This window comes from Malaclemys terrapin, chromosome 6, assembly GCF_027887155.1.
Source record: "Malaclemys terrapin pileata isolate rMalTer1 chromosome 6, rMalTer1.hap1, whole genome shotgun sequence".
Classification (NCBI taxonomy): domain Eukaryota; kingdom Metazoa; phylum Chordata; order Testudines; family Emydidae; genus Malaclemys; species Malaclemys terrapin.
Window position 1 is genome coordinate 83,629,484 of NC_071510.1, and position 25,360 is coordinate 83,654,843.

Consider the following 25,360-nt stretch of genomic DNA (forward strand, 5'->3'; position numbering starts at 1 on the left):
CTCTTCATAATTTCCTCCCCTGGCAGCCAACTGCTTCAGTAGTCATGTTTCCGTCAATTCTCCCACACTGTGACTTGGCCCTTCTGATGAAGTAAGAAGATTCAAAGCTGTCTTACACTGCTCTTGGCAGCATTAATTTCTGCAATATTTTCTGCTCTGATTTTCAAGGGGAACAGCCACTTCCTATCTCTGTTCCTCTGCAGCTGGACACACCACTTCCCATGGTGTTCCAGCCAGGTGAGGGCTATCCCCCACTTGGGGAAGTGGTGCGTAGGGTTACCATACGTCGGGTTTTTCCTGGACATGTCCAGCTTTTTGGTAATCAAACCCCCGTCCGGAATTTTTGGGGAATTGCCAAAAAGCCGAACATGTCCAGGAAAAATACCGCCGGTCGGGCACTTCCCCTCCCATGGCTGCTGTGCTCCTCCCCTGACTCTGCAGCTCTGTTTAAGAGCCGAGCTGCCCGAGTGCTACCGGCTTCGGGCAGCCCCCATGCCTCCGGACCCTGAGCCGCCGGCCGGGCACTTCCCCTCCCAGGCTCTGGGGGCGCAGGGTCCAGAGGCATGGGGCCTGTCCAAAGCTGGTAGCGCTCGGGCAGCTCGGCGCTTACAGAGCCCAGGAGTTCAGGGAGCACAGCAGCCGCCAGAGCCTGGGAGGGGAAGTGCCCGGCTGGGGGCGCAGGGTCCAGAGGCATGGGAGCTGCCCAAAGCCCGAGCGCTACCGGCTTCACGGTTTGCTAGGCAGCCTCCAGACCCTGCGCCCCTGGCTGGGCGCTTCCCCTCCCGGGCTCCAGCTGCGCTGGGGAAGTGCCAGCCGGGGGCGCTGGGTCTGGAGGCTGCCCGGTAAACCGTGAAGTCGGTAGCGCTCGGGCAGCCCTTTTCACGTGGCTGGGAGGGAGAAGGGGGAGTTAGGGCGGGGACTTTGGGGAAAAGGTGGGGAAGGGGCGGATTTGGGGCGGGGGTGGGAAAGGGGCGGGGCCAGGGCCAATGGAGTGTTCTCTTTTTTTATTTTTTAAATATGGTAACCCTAGTAGAGCGTGGAGCAGCTTTCCCTCCTATTCTATTCATGATTTTCAACCATATTTGGTCCATGTTTCCATTCTTTTGCTGCCCTTCATGCCAAGCAAAATATTCCTCTACACTATCCACTTGTTTCCTTATCTAACCTTTTCCTGGTGCTCACACTGAACTCCCCCGATCCCCACTAAAACCAGGATGCAATATCACCATACAACACCTTTCAGAGGAACTCCAGAAGTAGTATTTCTAACTATCAGTGCTCCTTGTATGCAGCTCTTCAGTGTGACTTACTTCTAAGGAACAATTTTTCCCAGTGTCTGTTGACATGAACATATACTGTTACTACAAATAAGGCCTCTTAATATAATGATGACTGCTGCAGAAATCATATCACAACTTCTCAAATGCATTGATAACTTGCCAGTGAACACAAATATTGCCAGCTCCACTGCATTAATTCTTTCAATATGATTTAATCGCTGGGTATACTTTGGCCATGTACTTGCCTTCACGTTATATAACATAAAATCCAGTTTAACTTTCAGACAGTTTTCTTACATGCATTACAAGCAAAAAAACACAGTTACTTACTGTAACTGTTGTTCTTTGAGATGTGATGCAGATGTGTATTCCATGTAGATGTGCATGCATCCACTGCACCATAGACAGAGAACTTTGCCTAGCAGTACCCATAGGGGGGGCACTTGCATCTCATGGCCCTAGCCTCTCCCCAACCATATAAGGGTGGCATCGCCCCTGCACCAATCAGTTCCTTCACACCAAACATTAGAAGCAGAGACTCCAGTGCAGAGGGGACGAAGGGTTAGAAATACACATCTACATTACATCTCGAAGAACAACAGTTACAGTAAATAACCATGTTTTCTTCTTCTTCGAGTAGATGCAGCCATTTATTCCATACAGGTGACATACAAGCAGTACCCACAGGAGGTGGAGCTCGGAGTCTGTTTAAACAAGGACTGCAGGATTGCCTTCCCAAAGTCTGCATCTGAGTGGGATACAGTAGTAATGGTTTAGTGGTTTGTTAACATACGTTCAGAGGACCAAGTAGCAGGCTTGCAAATGTCCAAAATGGGAACATCACTTAGAAACACAATCCATATTGCCTGGGCTCTTGTAGAATGACTTGTATCTGGGGCGGAGGGAAAGGGAGATATAATGAGCTACTTTGTATGCTGTCACAGTGCAGGAAGTCATCCACCTGGAGAAAAACTGCTTGACCTTTCATTCAGTCAGCATATGACACAAACAGATGAGGTGAAGAACAAAGGAATTTAGTCCTATCCATGTAGAAAGCTAGACATCGCCTGACATCCGACATGTGAAGATGATGCTCCTCTAGGGTTGAATGTAGTTTAAGAATAAACAGCGATAGATAAATGACTAGGTTCAAGTGAAACTGAGAAACCACTTTAGGCAAAAACTTAGGGTGCAGCCATAGAGTCACATTGTCTTTGGCAAACTGTGTGTAAGGAGGCTCTGCCATCAAGGCCGACAATCACATTCTTTCCTTGCAGATGTCATTGCTATCAGGAAGACAGTTTTTTGACACAAAAGGAAGAAAGGGGAAGTTGCCAGAGGCTCGAACAGAGGCCCCCAAAGAGCCACTAGGACAAAGTTAAGGTCCTACAAAGGAATCAGTTCTTTTACTAGGAGTAGAGATGAGTGACTCCTTTCAAGACTCTTACTACCCTGGCATTTGAGAATACCGACTTCCCCTGGACGGGTGGATGAAACGCCAAAATTGCCACCAGGTGCACTCTCAGTAAACATAGTGTAAGACCAGAACACTGAAGATGTAACAGTGCTCCAATATGTCCTAGAAACAAGCCAGCCTACGTTGAACTCCCCAGACCAATGACCATATCAAGAACCACTTCTACTTGGCCAAATAGGTTGCTCTGGTGGAGGGTTTCTTACTACCGAACAGAACTTGTCAGACTCACTCTAAACATCATTCCTCCTGTTCATCTAACTATACAGCATCCGCACTGTGAGATTACTGGATGCAAAACCTATGATGCTGAGTCAGGAATTCGGGATGAAGAGGAAGGGATATAGGAGATCAGATCGATAATGTGAGGAGGTCTGAGAACCAACACTGTCTCAGCCAAGCTGCGGCAATGAAAATGAGCTTGGCATGGTTCAACTTCAGCTTGAGAATGACCTGCAGGATGACTGGGATAGGAGGAAATGCATACAGAAATGCCAATTCCCCATTTATGTGGAAAGCATTGATCAGGGAGCCCGGACTGAGACACTCACAGGAGCAAAACAGATGACATTTCTTGTTGTTTCTAGTGGCTAATAAGTCGATCATTAGAATGCCCCAAAGTACAGAAATAGATTGCAGGACCTTGGGCTGCAGAGACCACTTGTGGTTCAGGGAGAACATTCTGCTGAGATGATCCACTGTGAACGGCACAAAGCTCCAGGACATTTATATGCAGAAAAGCTTCCTGTTCTGACCAGAGGCCTTGAACTTTAAGCAACCCCAGGTGTGCTCCTCAATCCATTAAGGAGGCATTGGTAACCATAGTCCTGGTTGGTGGAGACCAAGCAAAGGGAACTTCCTGTCACACATCGTCCTGCACCGTACACCATTATAAGAAGTCCAGGATCGGTGGGGGAAGTCGGACCAGACTGTCCAAAGGATGGCAATTTGGATGATAGATTGAGTCCAGCCACATCTGAAGAGGATGTATCTGTTGAGATGGCAGAGGTTGACAATAAGTGTCACCCCTCCCTGGCATTTTGGAACCAGAAAAAAATGGGAGTAGAATCCCTGTCACAATGCAGCAGGGGAACTTCCTCTACAGCTCTCAAAGCTAGTAGGGAATCAACCTGCTCAAGGAGCAGTGTCTCGTGAGAGGGGTCCCTGAAGATGGTTGGTGTAGAGAGGGGTGGGAAGGAGGGATGGAGAGGAACTGTAAGGCATTACCCGATCTGACGGTGCTTAGGACCCAGCTGTCCATGGTAATCGAGTCCCAGACACTGTAAAAATGAGCCAGCCTATCCCAAACAGGAGGGGATAGGGATGGAGAGGTCACCACTGGATCTCTGATCTGGACATAGAAGTCTAGTGCTGGCTAGATGACGAGGGAGGGTTGGCTGGCTGGCTGAACCTGGAGCCAGAGGATCTCTGCCTCTCAGATCTATGACCCTTTCTTGGGTAATCCCGCTGCCTCACAGGACGGGAGGACTGGCTGAATAAAGCACTGCAAGCAGTATTACCATTGCTGTTGTTGACCATTATAGTGGTGTCTCTGTAACACCAGACATAAACTCCCAAGAATACGAAGTGGCCTTGGAATCCTTAAATGAGTGCAGAGTCTGGTCAGTTTTGCCAATTATCGAAAAGTAGGTCCTCAATAGTCTACTGTACATTGGGTGCAATGCCAAAGTTCTGCAGCCATAAGGCCCTCCTCATGGTTACAGTGGAAGCCGTACTTCTGGCTGAGGCATCTGCTGCAGCAAAAGGCAGGGCTGCTGCAGCAAAGACTTCACAACCAAACAGCCTTCTGCAACAAATGTCTTGAAGTCCTTCCTGGAGACTTCTCGCAACTTGCTGGCAAACTTAGATATGGCCGTCCAGTTAACAAAATCATACTTAGAGAGCAATACCTGTTGGTTTGCTACGTACAGCTGCAGGGAAGAAAAGGTATAAATCTTCCTCTCCATCAAGTCCATCTTCTTGGACTTTTTGTCCTTAGGATTGGACTAATATCTTCCCTGCCATGCCCCGTCATTTGCCACAATGACCACAAAAGAGGCTGGGGTCAGGTGGGAATAGAAGCCCTCAAACTCCCGCATGGATATGAAGTATTGCTTCTCCAAATGTTTCACCATGGGAGGCAATGAAGCCAGAGTACTCCAGCTCCAAGAGGGCCTCATTAGTTGGGAAAACTACTCTCCCTGGAGCAGATTCTTGGAGAATATTCAGCAGTTTATGTGTATTTTCCTGCAGGAATTCTGCCTGGATGTCCAAGGTAGCAGACATATGCCTCAAGGGATCCTGGTATGCCTTAAAGTCCTCAGGCATCAAGGGGAGGAGGAACCTACCACAATAGAGTCATCTGGTGAGGACAAGGAGTTGGTTCGCTGTGCCGATGACAGATCCTGCTCCTGGATTACAGGATCCTTAAGAATAGATGTGATTGCTTAAAAGGAACAGTGTGATAACTTACAACCACAGGCAATAAGCTGGCCATAACCTTCAGAGAGAATGCAAAGCGATGTGACTGGCATGTTTAAACATCTGGCTTGCCGCAGATATTGCAGTGTAAGGCAGGGAAATGTGCAGTCTTAAAACCTAGTCAGGAGGGAGTGAGATGTGGGTCTTCACCCAAGAGAGGTGACGGCTGGGAGCTGGTAGCCCAAAGTGGGTACCTGTTGTGGATCATGGAGGGGGAATACAGGTGCAATTACCCTGAAACTGAGATAGTGGGATCTACAATCTAGAAGACAAAGATATAATAAGGCCCAATGAAGCTAGACAAATTCAGACAGAAAATAAAGCATAAAATTTAACAGTGAAGGTAATTAACCATTGGAAAAAATTTACTTAGGGTCTTGGTGTGTGCTCCATCAGTGGCAATTTTTAAATCAAGACTAGATGTTTTTCTCAAAGATATGATCTAGTTCAAACAGGAATTATTTTGGGGAAAGTTCTATGGCCTGTGCTATGCATGAGGTCAGTCTAGAGGATCACAGTTGTCCCTTCTGGCTTTGAAATCTGTGACTCTAGATAGAAGTTTTTACTTATATTCATCACTAAAAGTATAATTAAGAATAGTTTGCCTCCGCACACATTTAAAAGAACGTTTATTTGACAAGTTAAAGATTTACATTTTTATCTGTTATATAATCTTACAGCAATAATTGGCCTTAGCACTTTTCCATAGGAGTCTGCTAGAGAGCAACCACTAATTGCCACTTGTAACAAATCTGAGTTGCTAAGAATTTCTCCTTCTCTTTCATTTCTTTGACTATAATATCAGGGTACTATAAACTGGCTGTCTGAAGTATTCCAGAGCTGGAAAAGAGAACCATTCATATTAGCTAAGAGAGAAAGAGAGTATAAAGATGAAGAACTTAATTTAAGGAACATGGACTACCGTGTCTAATCTATAATAGAATCATTCCTCTTCAGTAATTGTCAAATAAGTGTATTCTGGATCATAATTTGACGGTTCATTCAAGCTCTGTGAGGCTTGGAAGTAGGGATTATTAATTCTTAGCCCAGAGTTTAGGGCTACACCAGTTTAAGAATGAGACACATTTAAACTTCCATTACTCCAGCCTTTTTGTTTATATGTTTAGCACATAATTGCTGACAGGTTCAGCAATAGAGTTGTTCTGATGAATGGCTGTCAAAAAGCAGGAAAAATCAAGTCTTTCTGTCTTTTAATTTTACTATTATAGGTCCTCAGGATATGTGGAATCCTTTTGGTATGAGAACCATATTGCTGAAACTTTCATGTTTAACCTCTCGTGTCAGAAATAATTTCAAGTACGCATTTGACTCTTTTGCCAAAAGCCTCCATGGCAAATAGAAACTACTAGCAAATCTAGTCAAGGGATTCACACAAACCAGCTGATGAACGGTAGTATTAATTCATATGTTGTCACTATAGCTCTATTTACTTTTTGCAAAATATTTCAAAATTATAAAGAAATGGACTTTAAATGACTATTCTGAAAAAACTCTTGTTTTAAATCTCTGTAGTTAGAAACTTACTCTGTAAGGAATATAATGCAAAGGCTAAGCAGTCTGGGTCATTTTGAAACCAATCTGGCTGTAAACTAAGAGCTAAAGCCACAAAGGAGGCTTAGGCATGCAACACCTAACTCCAGGGATGTAGCCTCCCAATTCAATGGGTGTATTTTAGTTAACTGCCAATGGAGGGGCAGCTGGGCCAAACCTGAGGAGGTGCTATGACCCCACGCTCCAGGTTGCAATGCCAGGAGCGGGGAGCCAGGCCCAGCCCCGTGGGACAAGAGTCGCTGCTGTGGAGCGACTTCTGTGGGTACAATTGAACCCATGCAAAGCCGCCGCTTCCTAACACCTAGGCACTTTGCTGCCTACTGGAATTCACAGCCCTGAGTTAGGTACCCAGGCTCCCCATGCATTGTATGGTGAGAGTTTGGCACCCAATAAAGAGATTCACAGAAGCCAGTATGCTGTGCGGGGAGCCACTGAAGCTAGCTAGGAGTGAAATGCGAAAGAAAGGGGCAGGACCTAAGGCCCAGATCCACTAAGGAACTTGGCCACCTAACTCCTATTGATCATGGCCTTAGGCATCTGACTGACAGGCTGGAGGGAGGGGCATATCTCCATTTGGGATTCTGTCCTGGTGTTGAGCATCTAAGCCAGATCAGCCCTTTCTCATGAAAAAACAGAGACTCCTATCCCACTATAGCCAATAGCCCAGTGGTCAGAGCACTTCCATGTTCTAAAACCCCTGGTCTGCCTGTTTTGTAGCAGGGACTTGAAGACAGGTCACCCACATTGCAGGTGGGTTTCCTAACCACTGGCCTATAGGTTATTCTGTGCTAGGGCTCTCTCAATCTCTCCTGTTGAAGCTGTTCCACTTTGTATACATAAATATTTATTGGAGCAGGGATTTGAACTTTACCACTCCCACATCCCAGGCTACATCCAAGGTGAGTGCCAGAACTACCACATTGCAGAGTCAATTTCCCACATTTCCTCCCCTCCCCCATGAATATTTAAGTATTTATGCAACGTGGAAGAGCTTCTACAGGAGAGATTGAAAGACACCCACCCCAGAATACCCAACAGATTGGTGGTCAGGGCACTCATATGGAAAACCCATGCACAAGTCCACTTCCAAGCCAGGCAGAGCAGGGATTTGAACACAGGTTTCCCACATGAGTACTCTACCCCTTGCCTATTAGGTGTCCTAGGGCACATACACACCAGCCAGCCAGCCTGCCCCTGAAATGCCAAACCTGCTTGCCACGGCTGTCTTTTGTGACAGTTAAATATTCTCAGAGCACCTCTATTGGTTCAGGGCCCGCAGGGAGTGCCTATTTTGAGAATCCAGCTGAAGCTTAGGCATAAATGATGGCTCTGAGCAGCTCATTCGTGCTGGGCACCATCAAGATTTAGGTGGCTTTGCACATGCCCACCATCAGAAACTTGGGCAATTATGTCCATTCAGATGCCTACAGAGTGAGGCAAAAGTTGAACAGGGCATGTCAGTGGCTCCTAGGGTGACCAGATCACCACACTAAAATATCGGGACACATTGGGGTATCATCAGCCCTGCCCACAGTCCATCCCCGCTCCTCCCACGCTCCAGTCCCACTCTGCCCCAGGTCCCGCCCCCACCCACTCAGCCCCCCCCCCATGCGCCCTTCCTCATCCCCCGGCCTGCCGCTGGCTTGCTGCGTCTCTCCTCAGTTCCCCACCCACTGCTCGCCTCCCTGCCTGCTCGCTCGCCCGCCCACCACTCACCTCTTAACCCCCCACCCGCCACTCACCCCTACGGCGCCGACTTCCCATCTGCTGGGTGCTCACCCACCCCCCGCTTCTTCCCACCCCTGCACTGCCCTCACCCCACCCTCATTCCATCTCCTTCCCCCAAGTCCCCGCCCCTGCCCTGCCTCTTCTCTGCCTCCTCCCCTGAGCGTGCTGCGTACCCACTCCTCCCCCTTCCCTCCTGGAAAGTGCTAAGCGCCGCCAAACAGCTGTTAGATAGCGGGAAGCACTGGAGGGGGGGAGGAGCAGGGATACGGCATGATGGGGGGAGTGGGGGAAAAGGAGGCGAGAAGGGGGGAGCTTGGCTGCAATTTTTCCCCGTGGGTGCTCCAGCCCCGGAGCACCCACGGGGTCAGTGCCTCCCTCCCACTCACCTCCTCACCTGAATATCAGGACAAATGGCGTCCTCATCGTACATTGATCAGGACGCGGGACAAAGGGTTAAATATTGGGACAGTCCAATATAAGCCCTAATTGTAATATTTAACTATACTGAGAATTATGGTTATCCATGAAATTACTGGGTTAAAACACAAGAGCCCCCATTCTTGAAAAAATTACTTTAGGATCCAAAGTAACATTATAATACAGCAGGCCAGATTTGAAAATGTGGCCCTTAAAATCTTAAAAAGAGGGTTGTTACAACATGAGAGACAGAAATAGATTTTCTTTTCTATTTGAGACATATTTTTTATCATGAGGCATATATCACAGAAAGAACCGTGTACTGAGGAAATAGTGTATTGTTAAAAGTTACTAAACAACGTGAAAATGTGCTAACAGCTGTAAACTGCTTCGGAAGCTTGTTATTAAAAATATATAACACACCTCAGGGAGGAAGAAAACAATGAAGATACTAAAACTCATTTTTGTACTAAAGGTCAACAGTAATATAAATTGTATTTTTATTTTTAACATATTGGTAATAAAATGTTGGTTCGGAGAAAGTAAATAATATTGCTCACTTCTTTAATATACATAGAGGAACACATAGCAGAATAAAAAATATCTGAGTTTTAATCTACAGCATGTACTGGGGCAAATTTATCACTGGTGTAAGCAGTTGGCAAAAACACTTAAGGCCAAATTTTCAAATGTGATTGCTTAAATAGCATACTAGTTGTTGGGTACATACACATTCACTTCAAAACCCAAATTTGCTTACCGATAATGCGATACAATGTTTAAATTTGTGTTTTTACATGTAATTATCTAGTTTCCAAGTTTGAATAGTTTGAATGATATTAAGGTGCAACCAACCACTTGTATTAAAAATGTGACCCAGGGCTTTCCTCCTCTCCCACCAATATCTAAACTGCTGCTAACATTTTAAGGACCTGATGGGAATTTCCTGGAATCTGCAGCTATTGGTGAAGAAAATATCTCCTCTCCAGTGGTAAAAGAATACTGAATCAGGAATTTATTCTATTATTCCTTTTTTTCAATAAAGACTCAGGCTAAATTTTTCAAACCTGGTTTTAAGTTAGTTTCTTAAATCCATATATAGGCACTAAAATAAAAGTGTCCTGAATTTCAAAAGTGCTGAACACCTTGATTTTAGGTCCTGAAACTGTCCTAAAGATAAACGTATACTGACATAAGTCTTTTACAGGTCCAATAAATAGTAGGAAGGAATTTTTGAGCTATGTGGGGGAAAAAAAGGATTCAGCAACCCTGGACATTTGATTTAATTTGCTGAGAATTCCATGACCTTCAAATCTTTCACAAAGCTCTTCAGTTTATTTCTTCACAAGACTGAAATTATCTGTAGTATTATGGAGATAAGTTTGGTTACTGAGAATACCCCCCAGATCCATGCAAGACAGATTTGGCTTGAATTGTCTTAATTCAGACATCACATATTATTTTACTTCTTCATTCTTCAACTGTAACATAGGCTTTATTTTCTTACTATACAATCATTTGTTTTTGCTGATACAGACTAACATGGCTATCACTTTGAAACCTGACCCCTAATGTGTTGGGAAATTATTAGAGGATAAACTAAATTCTCTGTTCTTAAAGAGCCCTTCAACAAGTTCACATTTTGAAAGATTTTTACTTCCAAATTTTTGAGGAAAATTATTTTCTCAGACCAGCAAAATGGACCTTGACTCAGATATACAGAACTGGAGCCTCTATCCCTGTATATGCAGAAGTCTCGTTGACATAAATTGATAATCTCTGTGTGTAGGGATTGTAGTATATCAGTCCGGAAAACCACTGTATGTATCTAAGAACAGAATTTTCCTCTTACATTTTGTTTTAGATAAGAGAATAATAGGAAATAATTGGTGAATAAGCATAAAGACTGTTTAAATACAGGAAACATTAAAACAATCACATCTGTGATTATTACAGCATATCTTGTCTACATTTTATTTACTACAGCAACTATTTTAAATTATGTGTGAACTATGCTATGTGAATAATCACAAAGGTGATAACATGTCAAACAGTTGATACTTTCCTTGAATTTGTACTGCCAGCCAAATGTGTTTGCATATGCTCCTGTTAATTCTCTAAGTCCTTGGGGATCATCTAACATTTTTCTCCTGCTGATGTATCCCTGCATTTCAGTGAGTTTCCAGCTCCTCATTTTTAAACTAATCAGTTGTCATTGTCTAAGTTTTTACTATCAAATGCATGTTCCTAAGCATGCTGTTAAGCCACGCTGTCCTGTCATTCTTCGGCAATCTTACAGTATGATAAATGTTAACAGGTTCCTCCTAGGGGAATCTTCTTTTCTGTAACTATTTAAAATAAATGTTTAGTCAACTTAAATAAAGTACATCTGTCTACAAAACAAGGGGTAAGACAAATTCTGTGGGTACAGGTAGCTGAGAGGGACCAACTGGGAGGCTGCAAGAAAGCCCAATCTTTTCCCTTAGGGGGATGCACTTCCAACATTAGCTAAAGGAAGTATTTTGCCTAATTCTTCAGCATTTTTCGCTAACAATGGAGTAAAGATTAAAAAAGAAGGAGAGGATAATTACCGAGAGCCAAATGTATCATTTTCAGACCATCTGTGAGTGGATGGTTAGCTGTCAAGCAAAGTAAAGAAATTGGCTGGCTGCACATCAGTCAGCAAAATCTCTGTATAAAAAAGTCCAGGTTTTAAATAGCTCTTATTATCAGCCCATAAAACAAGCAGCTCTATGGTAATATAAATAAACATGAATTATATAGGCAACATTTTATCTCAAATTGGAAACAGAAAAACCCTCTCTTCTCCCTGCCTCACAAAGCTCATCATGGCTCACCTCTGCATGAGCCAAGTGTGAGGAAACCACTGAAGAGACCCAGAAAGGACTCACCTTTTTCCTTATATATATATATATATATATATACACAGGTCATCTTCTGGGAGAAGCCAACTGCCTACATAAGGGCAGCAATTGCAACTTGCTAGGAACAGCAAGTGCTGTAAGCACAGGTGCCACTCTTGGAGATTATAGATCCTTCCATGCAATGCTCCTTTATGCTCCAAACTGCTTTCAGGCATATTTTCATCAGCTATAAAAGAGCTGGGCCCCTAATTTCTGAAACTGACTTTGACGTCTTGCATAATACCATAATGTTTTTGAGTTCAAACTAGGATTTATATTTAGTTTGGCTACTGGTATGACAGCAGCATGTGTTATTTGTTACAAAGGTGAACTCCAATTTTCTCTTCCAATTATAATTATAATTTTTAATTCAAAGTTACTGCTTTACAATAGCTGCACAGGGAGGTTCATTTAACCATTCAGATATCTAGAATTGCTAAGCAACAGTTTTGTTAAATTCAAACAGCTCCTGATTCAGGAACAAAAAATAGAAACCTATTCAAATTCATCACACAGTAGGTGAATGTCAAGGGGAAAGGAATAATGTTCATGGATGCTGAATTAGAAGAGAGATTCAAACAAATTAATTTTTATCTCTATTTTCATTTCTCCCCTGATTTTCCAGTGAAATTATCTTTTGGCAAAAGACAACACATGCACATTTCAGGGGAAAAGAGATTGAGGATGGGGGTGTTAAAATCCAGTGTATAATGGAAGGGAAGATCTAACATTAACCGTGGCATCACCAGGATTCTATAATATCATAAAACACACAGAATATGCACTGCAGTTGACTGGTCATTGCTATTAGAATCTTAACATTTGCATTCCCTGACTTTTTAAATTATAAATGTGCAACCCTCAATATCCCCATTCCACAAGCTCACCTGGCAGCAGAGCTAGGTGAATAATGTAACTGATCATTTGTCATATAATTTCTTTAACAAAAAGACAATGTTAGCTGTCAAATTATTCAATAAATATGTTTTACCCAGCTCCACTAGGTGTGCTTAACCACACCTGCTGAGTCTGCACAATTGAACTGGAAATCTCATGAAAACATGCTCCAGGAGATTACTAGCAGTCACATAGTTTGTTTCTGGCTAGGACCAGTAATAAAAAACAACAACAACAAAGAATACATAACACTTCTAAATATTTCAGAACCCTGAAAGGTATTTGATCTGAGCTTGATTTTGAAATGGGTGAAGGCTCAGGGGAGGACAACAGTTCTTAATTGACTGAACTGGTTTGGCAATCCCTAGTTAGGAACTTACACAATGAACAAAATAAGGTTAAGGTTAAGACCGCCTTCGCACTCCTCACAAATGGTCTCCATGACACAGGGCTCAGTCGTGACACTTAACTCATGAGTAGCAATCCAACTGGCTTCAATGAAAGTACTAGCATACATATAGGCAACACAGGATCTTTGTTTTTTGTTTTTTTGAGGCCAGGACTTTAAAAAGATACAGGTTTCAAATAGGTCTTCTGCTAAGCAGAAAGGCCTATTAGAGTTCAGGAGAAGCAGTTTTTGAGTGCAAACTTACTGTCATCACTCTGACATAATGGCAACATTTATGTTTTTTTATCCAGCTCCAAAGATTAACTAGAAAAAGGCCACTATTTTCTGGTTTCAGTTTGGCTATGAATATTTTTGCACAGTACTAGAAAAATAAAAACCCACTTGCTTATACGAACAAAGATTCTCTTTGTCTCTGTAGACAAAGATTTTTATGTAAACATGGACATGATAAGAAACACTAATTTATTCATTATAACACTTCCATGTATCACGTAGGCATCTGCCCACTGTAGACCTTACAGAGCCCCAACCATATAGCATAATCATTTCCTCACAAGATTCAGAAGACTTTGCAAATCCTTTGCTGTCTCTTCTCTCATAATATAAAAGTAATGCCCACAATTTACACCAGCCAGTTTACTAACTGTCCCAATGACTGATGTGGGACCCGTATGTGATACAACATGATGATACAATGTCACACTGCCACTGTTGCACTTGGCAGCAGGGAGATGTTTTATTTCCTGAAACTTCCCCCAATGTCCCCTTCAGCCTCTAGGGAAATTGTACTTTTCATCCGTCTACAGCAAATATAGTTGAAAAAAAAAATAGTACCCTATTGGCCTGCAGTGAGGTATGCTCAGAATTTGTGAAATTCTACAAGTGACCAAAGGAAACGTGGAATGTGATGCAATACAGGATCTGCAACTGATAAATCAATGCAGTCTATTGGAAAACATGCATCTTCATTAGTCTGTATGTACATCTCTAGATGTACTTGAATTTTAACAAGTTGAATGCAACGGGCAGCAATATATAAAGCTAAGGTGCCCCCTCTAGACACACTCATATATACAACATTACTCTGTTCAGAGGATCTATTTTGGACCATTTGGCACAAACTGTGTCACTCAATTGCTACAATTAGTGCTTGTGCCAGAACAAACAAAAGAAAACAAAAATATTATCACATTAGGGAGATGGCTAATGGTTTCATTGATCATAAAATAATAATGCCAGTCACAACCTGAAAGGGGGTGTATAACACTCATCAAAACCTTATGTTAAACTTGATTATGCTAATTATAAACATTTAATTATATGGTCAGTCTTAATTAGTTTGTACTTGATTTACCTGAATGGAAAGACCTAAATGCTACCCAGTGGAATAATATGTAAATCTAACTGAAATTTAAACTAATAAAAGTTTGCCAACAACTGTAATGTGAATCAAGCATGACTAATTATAACGGCGGTGTCAAACACCCAGCTCAGAGGATGGATCTAACCCAACTGAAGTATTTACCTATGAGAGATTTCATTTCTAAAGACATAAGCTTTCATTTAAAAAAAGTAAATGTCTAGGTTTTATTGCTGAAAAAAAGAAATGTTCCAAAAAGAGCTAAATGTGAACAAGCCAAAACTGATGTTAAGTTGTCTTGATGTGTTTCCAGACTTCCTGAAACAGGAGCTCTCAGAGATGTGAACCTCCCCAATTCATCTCAAAGGGACAGTGAATTTTAAGATTAATACTGACACTTTAAGAGCCAGATGTTCAAATAATGCCCAATGGTATGACAACATTATGCAATTACCATTATTATGTGTACAGTTTAGGAAATCGTATGTACAAATGGCCAAATAAACAAAGGACAGAAACATAGATGGTCCTAAGTATCAGAGGGGTAGCCGTGTTAGTCTGAATCTGTAAAAAGCAACAGAGGGTCCTGTGGCACCTTTGAGACTAACAGAAATATTGGGAGCATAAGCTTTCGTGGGTAAGAACCTCACTTCTTCAGATGTCTTGCATTTGAAGAAGTGAGGTTCTTACCCACGAAAGCTTATGCTCCCAATACTTCTGTTAGTCTCAAAGGTGCCACAGGACCCTCTGTTGCTTTTTATAGATGGTCCTAAAAGTGTCTAGTATTACATTTTGATCCCACTGAGTGATTCTGATATAAAAACAACTTACTAACTAAAAGTTTAGTTATTATACAAAGACACATATTCTGTTCTGTAAGGGCCATATTCTACCTTCATCCTTTGTTATCAGTGGGAAATTTGCTATGGATGGATGGTAGTATATGGCCCTAATTTTGTACACCAGGCCCAAAAGCCATAATTTAAAATGGAATTAGGCCCCTTCTACAAACTACATATGACTCCGCTGGACCATAAGATATAGAACATGTAGGCTCTGTTGGGTGTGTTGATAACAATGAAAACTGGGCAGACACAGGTTTTCAGCAGCATTGTCTCAGAGGAGCCATGAAGTGGATCTTTCATTGTACATTCTGAAGTGTCATGTTCCATCTCAAAGGGAGTTGACTGCATTTAGCTCCTACCAGCCTCAGCTAGCTGATTAACAGAGTAGCTTTTGTATTTTCTCTGAAGAAAATTTTTCATACCTGCTAAAGATAATATGACTGCTTTTGCATTTAGTTCATGTAAGCAGCAGAAAAGTGGAGGAAGGCAGAGCACTCTGCAATGAAGAAGAGGTGAGCTGATGGTCTTTCGTTTTGCAAAACCAAAACCAAGGGTAATTCAGATTCATATTGCATTTACCAAACCACAAATACTCATTGGTAAAAATAAAAGGTTCTGAGTTTTGCTTCTTTCTACAATATAGATTTGTAGGGAAGATTTTTCTAGAGACTTTTCTTAATACAGGTTATGACATACTTGTGACAGGATGTAAGAACAGACTCATGATTCTGTCCCAGAATTCGGTGTCTTTTTGGAAATGTCTACTCTGCAAGTGAATGTGTGATTGTAGCACAGGTAGGATACCCATGCAACTTTAATCTAGCTAGCAAGGTAGTGTATACGTGGCGGAATGGACTTCAGTGTGGGCTAGCAACCAAAGTATATACCCAGAACCCTGGATGGCTTGTATTCTGGTTGGTAGCCCATGCTGTCACGGCCCTCACAATAAGTCACCTTGTTCTTGTGAAATAATGGTATGTTTTCTACAGTAAATGTCAGTACTAGAAGGAGCCTTGGAGCATTTAGCTTCTTGAAAATAATGGCCTATGTGACTTTGAAGAGGACTTTGAACAGGGAAAAATGAAGCTAACAAGGATATGAAGAAACTACATGTGAACCATTTTGGCTGAGATAAGCATATACATTCAGCTCACTTTACATTTAATTTATTTTAATTTATCCAAACTTCTTAAGGCTCAAAATCTCAAAACAATGTATTAGTATGATTTCTAGTCCCCCTAGTTTCCTTCAAGTAGGAATTAGTGCATTTCTCAAAATATTCCTAATATTTCTGTTGAAACCAGCTGAAACCAGGATATCTAGAAGAATGAAAAAAATATAATGGGAAAATGACAGGAAAATTCTGGCCAAAAATGTATGTTTTGTCAAAACGAGTTCTCTTAACACTTATGTTCAGTTGAAATGGTTTAAAGATAAAATACTCCACCATTAAGTTTAGTTGTTTTTCTTCGACATGTTGTAAAACAAATCCTTATCACAGCAGAGCAGAAGCCACTATGTTTGCATAACTCGCATGAAGTGTATTTTTTTTGTTCGCTATTTATAAAAACAATATTGCTTTATTTGGCTACATTTGTATCAACCAAATTAACATTATTAAAGATTTTAACTGTATTTTGAATATCTTCCAGTTTCCTATAGAGAACCTACATGCTTACTGCATCAAAAAGTATATTGTCCAACAGAGTGTACATTTTCTGCTAATACACACCCAAAGGTATCTTGCTTCTTTAAAAATCGTTGTATGATATTCTTACTGTATCAAAGAAACATCTCAAGATCAATGTGCAGTAGAGAGAAATAGGACACAAAATAAAAAGCCGAGAAAAAAAACAAACAATAACACTGAAAAAAAGACTTCAGAAATTGAAAAACAAGGAAAATTCAGAAATTCCAGTAACCCCAATACATATTAACACTGGGATAATAATACTTCCTACATACGAATACTACTACTTAGCATTTGTATAGTGCTTGCCTTCTCAGGGCAATGTATAGATGTTAACAAATTCATCATTGTAATCCTAAAAGAGTAAATACCTGTATTATTATTCTCATTTTACAGCTAGGGAAAGACAGAAAGGTGCAGTGACCTACCCATGGTGGCAGAGCCAGGACTAGAATTTAGGACCCTCTGACTCCCAACCATGTGCTCATTCCTCCAAACCACATTGCCTTCTAAAAATGAAAAAAGAGAAAGAAAGTAGAAAAAAAGGACTTATATGTCTATCACTGTTTACTTCCTTCCAGTCACCCAGCCTTGCAGTTTGGTGTCTTAGACCTGGTTACACTGGAAAATTAGGTTGGTTTAACTACATTGATCAGGGATATGAAAAATTCATACCCCTGAGCAACGTTGTTAAGCCAACCTAAGTCCCTGTATAGACAGCGCTTGGTCAAAGAAAGAATTCTTCCATCAGCCTAACTACTGCCTCTCGGGGAGGTGGATTACCTACGCCAAGAGGAGACACCCTCCTATTGGCATAGGAAGTGTCTACACTGAAGTGTTACAACATTCTAAGTGTAGACAAGCCCTTATTCAATCTCCTCTCTACTTTTCACCCCGCATCCAGCCTGTTGATAATACCTACTTGTTCTTCCTCTGAAATATGTGCCAAATCCTCCCCTTCCTTTCACCCCACTTCCAAAACCTCTGTCAAGGCCCTTGTTATCTCTCATCTTGAATACTGCAATCTCTTCACTAGCATTCACAACTACAGTAACTCATCACTTAACAACCCAGTTATATTCTTGAAAAATGCAACTTTAAGCGAGACGATGTTAAGTGAATCCAATTTCCCCATAAGAATGAATGTAAATGGGGGGAGGTTAGGTTCCAGGGAATTTTTTTTCGCCAGTGTGACGCTCTATACCTCGGGGGAACACCCTACACCCTTTAATGTTTTCTCCTTGAGGAACTGCCAGCTCTCCTCAACTCCTTTTTCCCTTAGATTTTCTTCCCATCTAAAGGTTGAGTGTTTGACTTTGCAAACTTCATATTATTTTAATATATTTTTAAAATAATAAATTAACATTAATTTGGCAAGCGCTATGTGTGACACTCTGTACCCCAAAGCAACACCCTGGCACCCGAATATTAACCACTATCATATAATTGTGATATGTTTTATACAAAGTATGCCTTGTGAGATATAATTTTAAAAGTCTTGATCTATTGAACATTAATATCCTGTTGAATTGTATGTGCTATCATTGTATGTGGAGTTATGAAGTTTTGCTATGTGTATGTTACTAAAATATGTTGTGAAATTGAAAACACCCACAACTAGTCTTTCAGATACAACAACGGGGCAGCCAGACACTGAAGATGGCCCATTACATGGAATACACACTCACAAGGACTACCCCAGGAACTGTATACAATGGAGACCTCTCAGAGACACATGTAGACAATGGAGACTGCTTGGCTTAGGTCATAGCAAAAGATCTTTCCAGCAAGCTGGAGGAAACTATAAAGAAGGGGAAGTGACATCATCATTTGTCCTGACTCCCCTCACAACACAACACCTGGCAACATGTCTGGAGAACAATGACTTTAAATGAGGGAGGTGGTCCCAGGCCGGAAAGGAGAATTCCGGTTTGTGTATACCATCAGGGTGAGAGACTGCTTCATCCAAATCCGGTCTAATTTATAGAACTGAGATTGCGATTTTACTTTTATTTCCTAGGTAACCAACTTTGATCTGTATACTTATTACTTATAGTCACTTAAAATCTATCTTTCTGTAGTTAATAAATCTGTTTTATATTTTACCTAAAACAGTGGGTTTAGCTTGAAGTGAAAGGGAAATTTACTCAGGAATGAGAGCTAGGGCATGTCCTCTCCACATTGAGGGACGGGCGGACTGGGTAATAAACTTAATCTGGTCAGGCTTCTGACCAGGGCAAGATGGTACAGCTCTGAGGTCCTAGCCTGGGGAACTGTGGGGAACTGGCTGGAGCCTCTCTATTGTTGGTTCATAAATGGCTAGAAGAAGCATTCAGGTAACTCATCTGGTTGTGTCCCTGCCTGTGGATGGCTGTGTACGTGAAATACCTGAATGGGTTTGCAGCTTATCACAGTGTGAGAGGGAGCCCAGGTTGGTGAGACAGAGGGCTCAGCGGTACCCCAGTTCCAGTTCCAGCAGTACCTCAGGGAACCCATCACACCATGCTATTGTGATTATTTAATTCCTGCCAGCATGTTTTTGCCAACAATCATACAAGTTACACATAAAGTTGACTCAGGGGTTTAAGCTTTGCTTTCAAAGTTTTCAAACTCTGGAAGTCTAATGTACTTGCTCACCTCGCGACAGAAACCTCCAATCTCCTGCTCTTTCCCTACAGATTCCCTGATTCACTCTTTGCTTGTCAGTTTTGCTGCATTACCTTTTCTTTAAAAAAGAAAACAACTGGTCCTCTTTTGGAACTGAAGTAAACACCACAAAATAGTATTTAATTAGCCTGACACACGCAAAGTATTTTCTTCTTTCCAATATACAGAGTCTGAATAATCTGAAATGCCCACATTTTATTGTATGCTTTTACATTTTACTTTCTTATGTTTTCTTTATGTGCTTTTATAATGCAGAGCCAAAACTAACAAATCTATATTTGTTTCAAATCAATTGGCTGTATTGGGAGCTTTAGCTATAATTGTTTTTAGTGTGATATGTTTGTATTTTGAGAACATTTTTTCTACATGTTGGGATTAATTTTTTTTTAAATATGTTCCTTTGACCAGCACAAATGTAGGAGCTGGTTCTGACAGGCAGAGAACTCTTGTATTTCCAAAGAACTTGCTGGTATCCAGCATCTGGCTCTGTCAGGCTTGTAATGATCATGAAACTGAATATAGACAGATTATGGTCTTCCAAAATCACAAAAGGAGATTACATGGTGATAATGTAGAGAAGCCAATCAATGTTCATCACAGAAATTAATTTAGTGTGAAGTGTGTTCTGTCTTCAGTGTGTGAGGACTTTGAACAAATAACTCCGATCAAACAAACCATCACAACTTTACACATTAGTACCTGATCAAAAGCTTACTGCAATCGGTGGAAACAATGTCACTGATTTCAATGGGATTTGTATTATTGCTTTTAAGCCCAGGATTTCAAAGTGGTTTACAAACAGTATATGTCACCACTCTGCAAAGGAAGCAGATATTACTTTACAGCTGGATAAACCACAAAACTTAGACAAACTCGCTCTTGGTTACACCAGCGTTTATCCAGAGTAACTGCATTGATTTCAGTGGATCAACTCTGGATTTATGCTAACATTATGAAGTGTAAAATTTAGTTCAGAGAAGTTAAGTGATATGCCCAAGGGCACAGAGTAAGATAACAGTGAATTTAGGAACAGAACCTAGGAGTCCCTGAATTTCAATATTTCATCTACTCATTAGACCAAAGAGTCTTTCTTGGGAAATCTACAGACCTACGTACAGTTAGTCAATTAGTTAGACAAATAAATCCTACACACAGGGATGGAAAACTAGATCTGTTCCATCCACCTTCTTCAGTACTGTCAAGCGTATCTAGTATGTCCTGATCATCTATAGATCCCAATGGAATCTCCATTCAGAATGGAAGCCTGATTATTCTAGGGAATCAAATACCCAGGAGATTAAAGGAACAAACCAGTGACTATTTAAAACTGGGATGAACATGCTTGTAGGACAGCTTTACCTGTTGAGACCCATCTACATTTTTCTTGCACTAAATTGTTCTCACCTGGTGGACTCCCATGCCCTGCTGCAGCTGTAGCAATAGCAAATGCAGAAGCAGGAGAAACAGAACAGTGGCTATTGTCAGCAGTCTGTACTGTAAGGAACAGACAAATAAAGGTCAACAACTTGTATTTGGTTTTAGCTTTTTTTAAAAAGTATATCAATGTTCATATTCTCCACTCCCCCAGCACACACGGTAAAGAGTGAATATACAATACTTTTTTTCATAAGCATGCTTACTTATGTACATATTTTATGTTCTCAATGAAAAGGGGCAGAATATTAAAAATATATTTGTCATTTGATTTTTATCACCAGATCACAATAATAAATAATACTGTTTAACAAAGTGTATGGTGGTGCCAATATGAAGAAAAAAGATTAACCAAACAAAAATGAAAGTTATGATACAACTGCTTAAAAATAATGGTGCCAAAGTAATAGAAGTATGGTTAATTTACTTCTCAATCACATCATTTTCATTAGCCAGCCCAAGCAAAGTAAAAATTGATATTATTTTGAACAAGATTTAAGATTTCCCCCTGGTTGTTAACTAAAATTAGCAGAGCTTTGCAAAACTTACTGGTATCACTTTGCAAGAAGTTTTGTGAACATCTCCTCTGATTTCCATTCAAATGGTTTTGCTTTGTATTTCCAGAGTTTTCAAACCAAAAATTCTGACACATAACCATAAACCATGCCAAAAAGTAAAGTTTGGTGTTGGCTTAAAATTAATATGAAATATTTTCATAAATTATTAGTGATTACTGGGGAGGATTATATTTGTGGTATTTTTCCCCCCAGACAAAATAGTTTGCTTACAATCTAGATTTCAAGAAAGGGCAACATTCTAAATATTTATGGATACAGCAAGTAGTTCTGTTAGTAATTCGAAAGAGCCATGTGAGAGCTATTAGAAGATCCACCTCTTGCTTTTCCTCTTCAGTTGAGTAATTTACTCAATACTGGAATGAATAATCTGATACCATCTGTAAATGTTCAGTGCCACACATGGAGGAACAGACACAGTCGTTTCCCATTAACAGTAATGGGAGTTGTGTATCTAATCATCACATATGGTACCCAAAATGTGCCCCCATAATAGCTCCTGCAAATCTGTTAAGATCTTGAGAATTCATGTAAGAATAGGATTGAGTCAATATTATTCCTGAACTAAGGTACATCCTGTTCCAGATATTACAGATCATTTCAGCACTTCCTAACTCCCAGGATGCTTTTCATTCTCTTGTTATTAATATGCCAATTAACTAGAATACTGTTATTCACATTTTGCCTGCTTTTTTACATCTGAGAAATAAGCAGAGACACAAACTAACCACATTATTTAGAAAATAATCTTTGTAGGAGATTAAAAAGGAATTGGAAACACATAACTTGGTCTCCTTCCAAGGAAATGTTTCTTACCTCCTGGCTGACGGTAGCGGAGATGTCGTGGAGTTGAGGGGGATCGACATGGGGAAAGATCAGGTGTCTCGACAGTCGAGGTGCTTTCAGGAATTGTCCTGTCCACTGACACAGATTCTAGAACTGCTGCTTTAAAACACCATGAATGTTAGTACAGAGGTTGCTATGTTAGTACAGTGGTCACCATTATTTCCATAATTTACAACCCATTAAATGTGTAAACATTATTTTCAAATATCAAGAGATCTAAACAACAGTGAAACAGCTTTAAGATCTGAAGCTATTTCCTTCCATTTTTCAATGAAAAAGGCTCTTTTTTAAGCACACAGTTTGTACATAAAGTGGCTCATTTCTGAGAGATGATTAGAATGTCTGGAAGAAGCTTGTGTCTTGACACTCCAAGTTTATGAAAAGCGCAGAGAATAGCAAGGTTATAATAGATCAAACATATAAAGATATACCGTAATCCTAATAATATGCACGTAGAGCCTGATGCTTCCCTCTGTGAAGTCATACATTTTGTTTCAATGATGGTAGTAAGATCAGATCCATTATATAAAAAGTACATTATACCAATATTTACAATTTAAACCTATTTAAGCCCCATTTAACAAGTATGAAAGTTAAAATTTAGTCTCTTTTATATTTTGCTTTATAGTATTCCTTCTGTAAGCTGACAGTGCAACTTCTTTGAGAAGGCTCAGCAACAATATTCCTCTGGATAGAGGTAAAGGACTCGGAAAATACCAGGCAACTTCACAGGTACCGATGACATAACTGTAACAAAGCCTGTAAATAAAAACTTAATGAAAACCATCAAGTGCTAAAGTGTCATTTTTAAAAACAGCCCTGTCATGATTTTGCATGTCCTTAAGCAGACTATCCAGGGGAACATAAGCATGGTATGGATAGTTTAAATCATAGGATTCACATATCAAGTGTGAGAAAAATATCTTTAGTAAGTCATTATATATAAAATCACAAAACTGCCTACTAATACAAAACTGAACAGCACTGCAGAGCTCATTACTCCATTGAGTAAATTAATGTCCATAATGGTAAGCTGGCAGAATGACGTGTGTCCACACGAAAAATAAAAAATATCTACACACCTACAAATAATGCTTCTCTATTGCATTCTACAACAGACTTGGGAAAACTGCTACTCTTACAACACAAACACTGTACTATAAGTTTTAAAATGAAATTGTCTACACCAGTAGGCAGATGTGCAGAAAAAGCATTTGGACAGTGGAGAAAATTTCTCTTTAGATGATAAATGGACCATACCCAAGAAGAAATAAAAAACAGCATTGACTTGGAAATTGAATTTGTACAGCCAAATTGGATTCATATTAAGTCTGCTTTTTGGAATCTTAGCAGATGAGTAATGAAGCCAATTGATCCTAGATAACTACTTATCACTTGTTAATGGTCTGTTTCTTATGCAGAAAACTTATGTTAAGGAAATAACAGGTTAGTACTTTGTATTCCTACCACTGCCACTACTCTAAGGCTGGGTATTTTTTATTCCCTTTCCTTACACTTTCCAGACCTCTGACAAAGGGTACGTCTATACTACAGGCTGGATCGGCAGGTAGTGTTCAATGTATCGGGGATTGATTTATCGAGTCTCGTCTGGAAACGATAAATCGATCCCCGAATCGACGCCCATACTCTACCTCGGCAGGAGTAAGTGGAGTCGATGGGGGAGCCGCTGCAGTCGACTCGCCGCCGTGAGGATGGCCAGGTAAGTCGAACTAAGATACTTTGACTTCAGCTACGCGAATAGAGTAGCTGAAGTTGCATATCTTAGTTCGAACCCCCCCACCCCGCTAATGTAGCCCAGGCCTAAATGACTCTCTCTGGTGAAGAGTGTTAGATACAGTTTCCTCCAAAATCTACCAGTGCAAGTCCTTCAGTTGTCTGGCTCCCAAATCCATAGGTGTTGCAAGCACTGCAAAAAGAGAAATTTAACAGATTTAAAAGTTTTATTAAAGCTAATGTTAAAAATATTATATAATAACATAGGTTGAGAAAAGAGTGTCTGTACATCTGGGTATAGTGCTTGGATTATCCACAAATTCAAAGTTTGTTTTTAAAGTCATAAGACACATATAGTGCATAATCAGCAATAACCCAAATTTAGGTGAATGAATTTAAGAATACAGTTTAGATATTTAGGTACATTGGATGCATTCGGGTACATTACTCATGAAAAAAGTTATACAGAGAGTTGGTGGCAGAAAGCAAAATATATCGAGTGAAGACTGTCCCTGATTAATTGAGAATTTAGGATAGGTTGTCCATTTAGAGAAAAAAAACAGTCCATCAGGAAAGTATCTGAGCTACTTCTCCAATTGCGCTTCTCATCAGCACTCCAGCTCATCCCTCCTGGTATTGCTGATGTCCGGTGATGTGTTCTATGTAGATGTCCCTCGTCCACCTGACAGAGTCTGACACCATGAGTTGCCGCATCAGCCAAGTGTAGTGTTGACCGACTCTACATTTTCTCAGCGCTTGCTTGTTACTGGGGTCCCATTCGCCCAGGGCTCCAACGATCAGCGCATGTGTTTGGACTTCGTAGCCCCTAGCTCTCAGGGTGTCGGCCAGAGGGGCATATTTCTCCACCTTTCGAGATCGGGTGTCGTGGAAATCTGGGGTCCTGTTTTCGAAGTGCACTGTGATGTCCACCATGATGATCTTCTTCTGGTCCTCGTTGGTGGTGACGATGTCCAGTCGCAGTTGGCTGTCGGGGAAGGTGGCAAGATGAGGAAACTGAAGCTAAGTC

The 25,360-nt window shown here is 40.9% G+C and overlaps 1 protein-coding gene across 3 annotated transcripts in view; it reads right to left on the reverse strand.

Moving 5' to 3' along the window:
* Window positions 1–25,360, reverse strand: part of RASGRF2 (Ras protein specific guanine nucleotide releasing factor 2) — a 203,488-nt gene that overhangs the window by 64,495 nt on the left and 113,633 nt on the right. The window contains exons 16-18 of one of the 3 annotated variants that reach the window (XM_054032559.1): window positions 22,570–22,698; window positions 21,149–21,238; window positions 17,506–17,586 (exon numbers count right to left, since the gene is read on the reverse strand). In XM_054032559.1, coding sequence (XP_053888534.1) covers window positions 17,506–17,586; window positions 21,149–21,238; window positions 22,570–22,698 — 300 coding nt within the window. The remainder of the gene's footprint in view (window positions 1–17,505; window positions 17,587–21,148; window positions 21,239–22,569; window positions 22,699–25,360) is intronic. The other 2 variants (XM_054032561.1, XM_054032560.1) reach the window with 2 other exon arrangements.